General features: G+C 38.2%; 1 protein-coding gene across 18 annotated transcripts in view; it reads right to left on the bottom strand.

Annotated features, from left to right (window-relative positions):
• Positions 1 to 978: 978 nt before the first annotated feature.
• Positions 979 to 12,463, bottom strand: part of PPFIA1 (PTPRF interacting protein alpha 1) — a 53,810-nt gene continuing 42,325 nt past the window's right edge. For 8 of the 18 annotated variants that reach the window (XM_048306269.1, XM_048306272.1, XM_048306275.1 and 5 more), the window contains 9 exons: positions 11,703 to 11,765; positions 11,145 to 11,171; positions 9,590 to 9,765; positions 9,399 to 9,496; positions 8,289 to 8,464; positions 7,659 to 7,727; positions 6,053 to 6,218; positions 4,729 to 4,799; positions 3,291 to 3,378 (listed from right to left, as the gene is read on the bottom strand). In XM_048306269.1, coding sequence (XP_048162226.1) covers positions 4,741 to 4,799; positions 6,053 to 6,218; positions 7,659 to 7,727; positions 8,289 to 8,464; positions 9,399 to 9,496; positions 9,590 to 9,765; positions 11,145 to 11,171; positions 11,703 to 11,765 — 834 coding nt within the window. In that variant the 3' untranslated portion in view covers positions 3,291 to 3,378; positions 4,729 to 4,740. Of the gene's footprint in view, positions 3,379 to 4,728; positions 4,800 to 6,052; positions 6,219 to 7,658; positions 7,728 to 8,288; positions 8,465 to 9,398; positions 9,497 to 9,589; positions 9,766 to 11,144; positions 11,172 to 11,702; positions 11,766 to 12,463 lie in introns of all 18 variants that reach the window. The other 10 variants (XM_048306274.1, XM_048306278.1, XM_048306286.1 and 7 more) reach the window with 5 other exon arrangements.

Raw genomic sequence — 12,463 nt, 5'->3', positions numbered from 1 at the left:
GCTTAAATACAGTGCAATTTACCCTATAAACCGAATACAGCATATATAAAAAACTGGGCTAAACTTACTCTCAGAAAGTTGTCTGCTCGAGGAGAACAGAGGTGCAGAGAACCTCGATCCTTTGGGCAGTACTTCTGGCTGTCCTGTGTACTTTTGGAGACTTCACCTGTCCCTCCCATGTACAGGTAGGAATATAAACCACATTTATATATCACTTTTCACCCATCTGTTCCAACATCCCATATAAAACCACACGGTACTGCTACCTAACTACAATTGCCCTTTCCCCCCCCCAAGCCCCCTACTATTAACAAAAAATTAAATTAATAAAATGTAGAATAACTTGTGCACCAAAGCTACAACCCTGACAATGGGAAGTGAAAAACTTTCATTTTAAAGGCAAAGTGATTCTTTTGTTTCTTTAAAAAGTACCACCCCCAAACATAGAATGTCAGTTTTCATTTACCTGAAAATTAATTTTCCTGCCCCTCCCTCTCAATCTTTAGCCTACACCAAGTTCCAAAAATACGTTCTGCTTTGAACTACTGCTTTACCTGTTCTCCAAATCTTGGCGTGATAAATCACCACTTCCCACATGACACTGCTATAGCAGTTTAAAAGACAGAGTTCAAACATCTGTTTTGAGATTCCCCGTCCTTCAAACATGCAAAAATTGCAAGTTTAAAGTTCACTCAGATAATTCTGAAGCATACAGACAGAATGCATAGTTTAATTTTTTCAGCCCTCTTTCCAACTAAAGCCATTAGAGACATTTGGCAATTTACAAGACATTGTATTTAATCAAGTGTTATCTAAAGATCACTGTAACAAACCCAGGTGCCTTTTCCATGTGCAGCTTTCTTTCAGTGGGGTGTGTGGGAGTTATTAAAATTGAGCAAGACACGTTTTTCTGGATTTCTCCAGCACAGCTCTGCTGTGTAACTGAGAAGGAAGTCACCACACAGTTTGGCCAGTTCGTGAAAGCTTTCGCCATTTCACTCATTTATTCTACCTCTCATGTCAGTTCCATTGTTCCATAACAGTTAAGGTTTTACAGCCTCAAAATAATAAACGCAGTTTCTGTTCACATTTTACAAGTCTATCCCGCATTGGTTTCACTTTTGAGAAGCAACAATACATGACTTTGAACACCTACTATCACATCAGTGACCAGCAACGCCTAGGCAAGGTTTCTCTAAACAGCAAAGTTTAGCTGAGCAGTGAGTCAGGATTTCCTTCTGCAGTTTCATTTTAGTTTTTTCTAGAAAGATAGATTCTCTGAGAATATAAAAGAGACTGCAAATGAACAGACAGCAACTCGTACAGACAAGCCAGACAAACAGAGATGCATTACTGAACAAGGTTTGGAGCATCCACGGCAGTGATTCTCCAGGCATTCCAGACCCTGCTGTTGAGGACCTGATGAAATATGCTTCACTACTGCTTCCAGTATCCTGCAACTTTATCCTTCTGTCTTCTACTCAACGAAAGGGTTTACAAATATATCAAAATAGACATGAACAGCTCTACTGTGACCCCATTTTGCACTGGTTCCCTTGACTCGTATGTTTCTCCCCAAGTATCACTATGGTCACGATCCCATTTTATTACCAAAGCAACTGTTGGTGCTGTCTAGAACAGCACTTCCATCTTCATCATGTGGACCAGAATACACTGAAGTTGTATGACAGGTCTGGTTTACTATTTTAAAAAGCAAATCATAGCTCTAACTATGAGTAGAAGTAGGCAATAAAGCAGTTTTTTTCCAGAAAACTGGTGTTAGTGCATGTGAACTCGAACACTTCCAAAGAAAATGTCACATTGAACGGAATATTTTTGCTACTGGAGAAAGGTCATCATTTGAAACCAGATCTATAGGGCAGCAAACAATCATTAAGATGCTTTATTGACAATATCCACTCACTGCAAAAGTTTCTGCCTGCATACAATTAGATCTTAGCTTTTCCATAGTGTTTTATTGGCAGTGGAAAATGCATCAGTACTTTATTGAAAGAAAGCAATAAATAATACTGTGATAAAAATAGTTCAAAAGTAGACTGTACATATTGTTACATAATCTGAAAATACACAAAAGATTAATAGAAAAACAGAACAGTAACAATGGATTTCAGTTTTACAAGCAAGTTAAAAGTGGAAAACAAAATAAGAAAAAAGACATGCTATATATATAGTTGCATAATAAATAATGCACCATCTGAACAGATTCTTGCTGGCTTTTTAATATGCCATTTACAAGTGTCAGATACATTTTCTACTCATACAGTCCAAAATGGCTACAACCATCAAAATGAAAGTCCAGACAAGTCTTTAGAACAAGTTTACAAAACACATAGGATGACTTACATAAGAAAAGTAAGGCCTTTATTAGAAGATGCACTGCTTTTTTTCAGCCCATCATTGTACCTTCATCTTTCACTACTCATTTGACAGGAGGCTGCAGTGCTTTAGGATTGGTCCATTAAAACTGGTTCTACCAGCATCTTTCCACCAAGTGTTTTCAAGCAAAAAGGTCTAGGACAAAAAAAACCTCTCTGTGGCCTGTGGCTCACAACCAGGAATCATTATGAAGTCTGTCTTCCTCAGGTGAGGAAAAGCAAAACTAAAAGCAGTCCTTGGTTTATGGCTTGTTTTCAGTCACTGCGAAGAGCTGCGATACAAATACAGCACGGGCTGTTACCACTGAGGCAATCGCTCCTCCAACGTGTCCCGTAGGGTTAGGAGCTCCTCCCAGCTTTGCAAACAAGTTCTACTTTAAATAAAGACAAATTGCCACTACTTGACACATCCTCTGTGTGGAAAGGTACAGCTCTGAGAAGAACAACGCTCGTGTACCGTCCCTCCTACGTCAACAAAGGCTCACCTGAAAAAAAGCTGGACTTGTTTTCAGATCTAAGCTAAGAGCTCCAAAAGACAAAATATATACTGCTCGGTGTCATGATACTTTTACAAAGGTATTAAAATCCTTTTCACCTTCAGTTTCATTATTAAAAAACAACGATAATTACAGTAACTGCATAATTTACAAAAACCCTATATTGCTCATAGGGACATATACATACAAGCATTACAGTACATTCAGTTGGAAAGACTAAAATTAGAATAAAAAAATCAGCAATGATTTGATTTGTAGACTGAATAGAAACAGAAAAAGTAAGTAACTATATAAATGAGAAGTCACATAAATATAAGAAACATTTAGATTCTAAAATATTTTCTCTATAGTACTCATGAATTTATTTGCTAATTAAAAACTCTGTAATAAAATATCTCAAAGTGTCCATTTAACAAGTATTAACAGGTTAAGGGTTCCAAATGTTCAAAATGCTGCATATCACCGGTAGAAATAGTGTGGGTAAACTGCAAAAACAACAAACAAAAACAACACACAAAAAGAAAAAAAACAAAACACAAAAGATTCCATTAGCAGTTTTTAACCAACATTTCCTTCCAAGATTCTCACACACAGCTCAGCAGTGCAGCAGACATGCACTGAATTACTGCCATGCCACGCTGGATATAATTTTGTTGCCTCCTGCAATCTCCAGCTTCAGTGCAAAGTAAAGCAATGAGGGCAAATATTTCTGCCTCGAGGATTTCCATCCCACATCATCTGACTACAGAAAATCCTGAACCAGGGAGAAGAATCTGGGGGAGAGGAGACTTAAAACTTCGGTTTCTTGCAACTAATAATACTTTAAGAGAGCCCCTGAGATTATGAACTGACACACTCACATGGTCTGAGTTGCTACATGCAAGTTTCCTCTCTCAGCATTTCATATGTAAGAACTCCTTAGAACTCAACTCATACTTGCAAAAAGGTTCTGAATTTGAAGAAGCAAATACATGAGTTGGAAGGGATGCTACCAGTAAGAAGAAAGAAGTTGCAAGCAGAAAAGATAATTTACAGTCCATGAAAGATACCAGTGAGGGGGAAACATCCACTGAATTGATTTTTAAAAATTCATTATAGTTTAAAAAAAAAAAAAAAAAAAAGATCAGTTTCCTGACTTGCTTGCAAAATCAGAGAATCAGAATCAGTACTGTGCCATAAGAAAATACAGCAGAGGTTGCTGCAGGAACATTCCAGACTGATCTTTCACAAGCCAGAGTACGTGGATTTCATGTTACAACACATCAAGCTGCCTTTTATTGGCAGCACTGCCCCCAGCTCCCCAAATTTAGGCTGCAGGTAGCTAAATCCAGCCAGCCAGCCTAAGCAATCACAGTGGCATGGAGTGTCCAGGAACTGGGAAACTGCAGTTTTCCCTGTGACAATTCAATACTGAAGCATGTTTTAGTGGGACCACTCAGACCAAGCAAAGACTCAGAGATCAACAATCTGAGCTGCAATGTCACACACTGGATTGTTTTCTTTCCTTTCCATTCCTAATTTATTCTTTTCCTCCCCTCCCCACTTCCACTAGCTGTGTTTCATCCAACCTCTGATTCCAGCATTTTCTACAGAGCTATTTAGCACAGACTCTTTTTGAGGCTGTTTAAAAACCCTCACAAGAATAAAGTACTGACAAAACCCACTATTTACACATTCAGTCTTTGTTGTAGGAAATAAACTCTGGATTTTCAATATGACAACCTACCCTCAAAACTTGGACTGTTTTCTAAGTGTGTAAAACCACTGTAGTAAAATCCCTGCTGTTTTATTTCACAAATAGCTGCTTTAGTGTTATTCCTATCAGCTTTACTCACCAGGAGAAGGCTTTAACAGGAGTAGGTCCTTACTGTAGCAGAATCCAATCTTTGTGTTCCTGATACACTGCCTATTCCAAGAAGCATGGGAAGACATGCAGAACACAGCATGCATGTTAGTTTTCAAAAAAAAAAACCCCAACCCCTCCACAGCAATGGTGATTACAGCTTTGGTACTCACCCAACTCTAAGGTTACAAGTTAGAAAAGCAGAATTTATTTTACAGTTTGTATATTAACCACTTCTTGTTCCAGGGGCTAACAAAAAAGAATTCTAAAGAAAGACCTGCGTGCCAACTAGCACCTGGAAACTGGCAAAGGTGATTTTGTAAGTTATTTACTACTTTATGTAGTTTGCAAATATTTAATATTTAACAAAGAAAGTGGTTTTACATGGTAAAGACTTAATTTACTTTCACTTAGAGAATTTTCCACATGAATTCTGGACAATATTTTGTGCTAGTGACAGTATCTAAAATTTAGAACAGCTTAATGAGAGTAGCATCAGATGCAAAAATTGGTTTTTTGAGCTTTATGAATAAATAAGGGTTTTCAGAACCTGAGGCAACTCTGAAAGATTGTGTTCTCACCCTGTCTGTTCCAATAAAAAACATTTTATATTTGTTTCTACTTGTCTCTTGTAAACTAAATTCAAGTCAAAGTTTATTCTTATGTTGCTACAGAGACGGTTTTTAAACAGACAGGATCCCTCATGTGACAGGTGATCAGCTTCCACTTCCAGGTGGGATTTCTGGGGTCTGCTTTTGTTGGTTTGGGTTTTTTTAATTCATATCTGTGTGTGCACACCTATACACAAAGATCATTAAGTACATAGCAATGAATGAAACTGATTTCAAGTATGCTCAATATTGAAGTGGCCACTGCAGGAGGGGTAATGGACCTGGTTACTCAAGTTTTACTAATCTCAAAATTATCTGAGGGGGTTTACTCACATCATTTTTGAATGCATTTTATTGCATTTCAGAAATGGGGCTCATACTGGTCTAATTGCTGCCAATTAGAAATTATGCATCATGTGATTCAAAAACTCCTTACTAAGCTGTCATTTTATTTCTCCACTTTAAATTACATTTATTTCTAGCTATGATTCTCATTTTGTTACTCCAGTGATGTAAAAAAAGAAACTCCACCTCTAGTACAGCTTCCTGAAATGACAAAGCACCCTATGGTTAAACACAGTGTTATAAATACAACCATGCACAAGGCAGATGCTTTTATGCAGCAAAAAGGTCATTTGAACTTAATTCCCCTGGAATCTCAGGCAAAAAAAGCACATCATGCTTAAAATTATACAAAATCAATACCATCAATCTGCATCTTCTTTGGCTGCATAGAGGGTGAAGACATTGAGGTTGTAACTCTGAAATTTGCAGGAAGAGTCTCTGCTGATCCAGCAGCTAAACCTCTTATGTCCTTTGGTCTAAACTTCTTTCTCCACGAAGGTGCTCTCCTAAAGCTCTTATCATCATCCTGTCATATTGACAAACAACATTAGCAGTGCAAAAAGTGTGGGATTGTTACTGACATTAAAAGGATTACTGACAAACTTAACTAAATGTATCACCACTGAAGGAGGTGATTGTGAGGAAATAAAAAGTAAGTGTATTAAATACACTGCCAAGCAGGGTTTTCCTTAAGCACTTGGGTAAATGTAACTTAATTACCCAAGTGCATTCTCCTTTCCCCATTAATACATCTGCATCTTTCAAGCAATATTCCCACCTCAGAAATATAAACTGTATTTAGTAAGTGCAGCATTAAGTCCCACTTCCAAAAACATCTTTGTCAGAGAAAGTATTGTGTCAGTGCAAATATTCCCACTGGGCAGCTCCATTTGCCAGCTTCCCATTTAGAAACAGTTCAATCCTTCAAATGCTGTTTTAGCTCAGATTTATTCCCTTGTACAATTAGGAGATAAGTGCCTACATTATTTGAAGAGATCTTGATGATCAAACTGCCCTGTGCCACTAGAACAGAGCAAACATCCGTTCCCTCAAAGCTCCTTTTGCAGTTTGAAATCTCCATGAAAAATACTTCAGAAAACCATCAAGCTGCTTTCTGATGGGTTATTAAAATCTTGGTAGAGATGCACATGGGAACAGAGCAGCCAGGAGCTTCCCCTTACCCTGTCCTCTTCCTCATCCCAGCAGCAATGTTTTTGAGACTGGTTTCCTGAGCTGAGGTTAACCACAGAAGGGTTGTGCCACTTCAGCCTTAATCTGGACCACTTTTGCCTACATGTGCTACCACATCAACTCCCATCAGCACCAAAGATGAGGCAGCATGGAGTTAATTAAGATTCTGCTGGGGAAGTAACATCAATTTGAATCTGTTCACTGAGCAACTTAAAAGGTTAAAGATGGAACACTCTCTCATCTGTGCTGTGGGTGCACAAAACAGCCTCACACTTAGAAAGCTTTATACTCATTTTGATGCAGTTTATGCAGTAAGATCACAGGCTGCCCAACAGAAATTACTGGTCTTCTGCAGCAGTATGAATCAAAATTAACATGAGATTTCTTAAAAGCCCCTCGAAGCTCTTTGAAATACTGCTCTTTAGGATAAAGTGCCTTTCTCTATCACACCTTGTTCATCTGCAATGCTGGTCGCTCATTTTCCCATATTTTAGATAAAGAGGATTCAGCCCAAAGTGCTGTTATTAGACATTAACCACACGAGCTACAAAACCAAATTTGCAATTGTTCCCAATACTTTCATATTCAAAGGCATCTTACCAAAATATACAAACCCTGCTGTATTTAGAAACCATCAGGGACAGGGAATTTCACGTTAAGGTTTCTGTCACTATTCTGTCAAAAGCTTAAAGAGGTTCAAGCTAAATTCTTTCACTGAGCAGGTCTGATAAAGTTTCCAGGACTGCAAAATGGGTCAACAACTCGAGTAACTTACTTCATCAAGTCTTCTGTCAGTGCCCATAGCAAGAAGGTTATTGAATTCCCTCTCCAGAACAGCACGAGCCTGAAGTTTGTGGTATGAAAGAAATGGAAGTTAATTACAAAAGATTAGCAATTAGTAACCTATAAATGATTTTAAAAATTTAATAGGACCCAAATTGTTTAATGCTTTCTTATCAGATTAACAAACATAGTTCGTACTTGAAAAGTCAGTACTTGAAAAGTTACAGTTTAATTTGTAACTTATTAAAAATTTAAGGAAGACTTAACAGCTCTCCTTTAGTTGCAACATGAAAGTTCATGATTCTGGCTCAAACTTAGTTATTTCAGAGTAAAAACTGGCAAACAACAAAAATGATGAGTTTCACACTACTGTTGTGAAGATGGGCTATGAGGAAAATACTAACATAAATATTAACGATTTTTTTCTCAAGCAAATTTACCAATGAGAATTGTTATTAACAACTAGAGAACTATTAGAAAGGCACGATTTAAAGTTTTTCTCTTGCGTGACAATGGACAACTTTCCATTGCTGAAGTTTCTAAATGCTCTTAACTGTGAAAAAAAGCAATCAGCTCCAGTTTTAACCTTCCCAGAGGCCTAAAGCACCTCCTCCTTGCTTACCTGTGTGTTTTGAGTGGGGATTTGCAGCAGGAGAGCTAATGCATTGTAATCAAAGGATTCATCTAAGGCCACAAGTGCACCGTGAACTCCGCTCTCGATCAGGTTGTTCGCGTATTCCTTAAGGCCGATGGACATGACCCAGTGGATCATCCTCTCATTGCTCCACACAAGGACATCTAGGGAGGCAAAAACACAGTGCCAGATTCATTATAACACCATTTCTCTGAAGCAAATCAGCCACAGTCATGAACTGGATGACCGGATTGGCTTGGAGTGGAAAGTAATACATATTAGAAGTCTGCTGGAAGGTGGTTCACACCCTAACAGTTTAGACTTAAATATTCCAAGGAGAAGTTCCCCAGGGGCAAGAGATGCATCCATTCCATTCGGGAGGCTAAAAACAACCTACCAGCCACAGCCCTAGCTTGTTTGCTGCCAGTTAGTTGTGATTCCTGGGAATGTTCTCAGGCACAATTAGCAAATTAACCACCAAAAGGTATCAATGCTTTAAAAGGAAAGAGCAGGCACAGAACATTCTAAGCAAATTTTAGACTCAGATATCAGAAAATACTTCTGATATTAGGCAGGGAAAAAATTTCTACGGGAAGTCTTGGAAAACCATGAATTCCCACCCTGCTTTCTCTTATTCCTTCTCTCTTGTTCAATAATCACCATGAATCTGGAAGACATAAATACCTAAGTCACTTGGATATTTTTTCATCAACTGCTAGGTAATAAAAATTACCAGCCACAAGCAACAGCAAAATGATGCAGATGTAAAGTTATGTCAAAACAGGGGGAAAAGAAGAAAATAAAGAAAAAAAACCCACCCAAAAGCATGTTCTTAACTCTCATTCTCCTAAAACATTTTGTTTCAAACTTCAGAGCAGTATGAGTTTCAAAAATGTTCACAAGTAGCACAAGTAAATGATTTAATGATGTGTTTTATCATTCAGTGTTCAGTGCCGACATCCAGACGCCTTGTGCATTTAACACTTGATATTTTATAAGTGATTCCTTCCCCTAAAGCCTTTCCTTTGTTAATGAAATTTTGAGGCTGATCAGTGAAAACAGGGCAGAATCAGACTGAGGTGAAGACAATACACTAACCTTTAATTTCATTCTGGCTTTCTTCTCTTTTTCTTTCCAGTTCTTTTCGGTCATAATTCAGTCTTCGGAGGCACATAATTCCACACTGAAAACTGTTTCTGTTTGGACCAGAGGAAAAAAAATTGGAACAAATATTTAGAGATAATGGAAACATTTCCTGTGGGTGAGGTCTCCAACTTCAGCCTCTTTACCTGTGGAAGCTGTCCACCATTTTCAGCTGCCCACGCAGGTCTTTTTTAGTTAAGTGATCCAGCATCCGAGCATCCACCAGACATTCCATGAAGTAGCTGCGGTACTGAGGGAGCCCCAGGCTCGGGAGCCACTCGTTGCCAATCCACTCGTGGTTCATGTCACCATAGGCTAATGTCTGGTTTGAAAAAAAATTAAGGAACAAGCTTATTGAAATGAGAAATGAAAAAAGAAAAGCTACTTTAGACAGCCTATTTTAAAGAAATTGCTTATTTAATTCTTAGCCTGCAAAGATAAGCACATCAGAGTACTGAATACTACGTGTATGTTTTCCAAACAAGTCACCCTCGTGGAGAAAAGCAGGTTCAGATATACAGATCAGCAAGTAAAACTGCCTCAATTTATATCAAGAAATAGCATAACAAAATATGCAAGAGGCAATAAAATTTTTAAAAATACTGATCTGCACGGTTGGATAGCAAAAGCCATAGAATTTCATTGTGTTGAGATGTTGCAAATACTCTCTCTCTTGAAAACTGGGGGGGGGGGAATCTTATTTTTCATGTGACTTTATAAAGAAAAGATATCAGAAAAATAACTGCAGGCCTTTTTAAAGACAGTTAGCTATTTTCAGAAACTGATAAAACTGAAGAAGAAGCCATTCTAAATGCTAGTCCTTATCCTAAAGACTTTTCCCATTACAGTTTTGATCTGCAAATCACCAGGCATTTTTGTAGAGAAAACATCTATAAAGATGAGAGTTTCTAACTGTATATCTAATCACTCCTTGGGCAACAAAACCCAGAAGCTCCTTTTTTCAAAAGTGTAATAATTGAGATTTTTCTGTTAGAAGTCAAAAGCTTTATTTCTCCTCTAGAGGAAGCACCTTCCAGAAAGGAGCAAGGCCACAGGGAAATGCACCTAAGCCATCAGAAGGTAGAAGAGTCAAAGAGCTCCTTACTCTGGGCTTGTTACCACTGACAATCAACAAATGAGTAGCTGAGATGTAGTTAATGGGACTTAAACCAGGTTTAAGCTGGAGGGCAGCCAAGCAAGAAGAGCCTGTACTGTCCAAAGGTATGGATCACGGGTAAACCCCAAGTTTTGTTTATATCCCTGTATAAATACTCAGCTACATCAGTGCCTGAAAATACAATTAGGATTTGCCACCACTTTAAGGCAAAACAATTAATCAAGGGGGATTACAGAATTAGTGCATAGAAATCTACTTAACCATCCAGGCCCAGGGTATCTTGTGGCACACCTGGGATGGTGGCTGGGTTGGACAGGGATTTTCTGCACAGAGCAGATATTCCTCTAGCAATTCTGGCTTCCCCAGAGAGCCACCCCCCACCAAAACATTAAAATATTTAAATCACATGTATTTCCCAAGTGTGCATTGTACAGAGATAAGCCTGCAGCTTCCCCCTCTCCCACTCCCCAGGTCACACCCAGAATCACTAAAAGCTGCTGGTCTAAAGGAAAACCAGATTCTTTCATGCTCTAATGATTGTGACAGTTTACATACAGTCCATAATATTAGATAAAGTTTCCAACCTGAGCCCAGCTTCCCTCCTCATCTTCCTGTTAGGTGGTTAGGAAAGCAAAAGAACACACACATATTAGTGGTTAAGTTTAGTAAGGAGGTCAAAGTTAACGGTGCACTGCAAGACTCTAAATCTACTGCATACCAAAGGATCTAGATAAAGCAAGCATCATGCAATGTAAAAAATTATACACAAGGCATTTATTTTTGTATGAGAAGTTGCAAACCCCATCTACTGATTAAGTTTCTGGAGAGAAGAAATTTCTGCACCAATAATTCAATTTGTCTATTTGTCAATCAAGTCAGAGCTCCATTTTACAGATCAGAATTTTGTTTACAATCTTATCAACGTTGATTTTTTTTTTTTCCCTCCCTTCTGGAAAAAAAGCTATCAAGATGCAGATTGCAAGGTTAATAATTAGAAGAAGCAATGATCCAGAATTTTAGTGCGTTATTTTGAAGAAAAAAAAAAAAGACCAAAAAAACCAGACCAAAAGGTACTTGATTCAAATGTTCAAGAAGTGGGAAAAGCACTCTAAGGAAGAGAAGTGGCAACACTGTAAACTAACCGTTTGTTGTGTGGCTGTAAGATTTTCCATCTCTTCATGTGTTACCCAGACATTTCCCGTGGTCTAATATGAGCCCACAGGGAATCAATCCCATCCAGTGAAAGGAAAGCAGTAACAAAGAGGAGAGGTTGCAGAACAGATAAGCAATCGGTACATGTAAGGAGCAGGCATGGGCAAAGCAATGGTCTCTAAGTCAGGTACAGCTACTGAAAGTCATGGCATGCAATAAAAGCCTACCCACAGGGATCAACTTCTTCACAGATATTAACAAAACTGAGCGTCAGAAACAGCTTACAGGACTTCATTAATGGCTAAACACTCAGCTCTGCTCTAATCTGAAAAATACATTTGTGGTCTAGCATATAACCCCAGGAAGAACTTTAGACTGCAGGGCAGACAGACTCACGAGAGAAAATTCCCACTAAGTGCCTAAATTTACTATAGAGAGACAGGTGACTCCTAGTTCGTGTCACCTGTATTATTTGGAGTTAATGGCCTTATAGCTGCATTAAAAGAGCCTCCAACTATCTCACAAATTTCTGTACAGACATGTATGCTTCATCTGGATTTTAAATTCTCTGGAGGCCAAAAGATGAGGTGAATAACATGTACTCTAACTACTTTGGATTACATACTTAGACTGAAATAAATTTCTCTTTTCCTTGAGAAAGAAAACTGCAGTTATCCCTTTAGTTAATTTCCATGAAAGGAAGGAACAGCCTATATTTAAATAATGTATTCCTTTCCAAGAAATTCTTAAT

This window comes from Corvus hawaiiensis, chromosome 6 (assembly GCF_020740725.1).
Source record: "Corvus hawaiiensis isolate bCorHaw1 chromosome 6, bCorHaw1.pri.cur, whole genome shotgun sequence".
Taxonomy (NCBI): Eukaryota; Metazoa; Chordata; class Aves; order Passeriformes; family Corvidae; genus Corvus; species Corvus hawaiiensis.
This window is presented reverse-complemented; position numbering and strand designations above follow the sequence as displayed.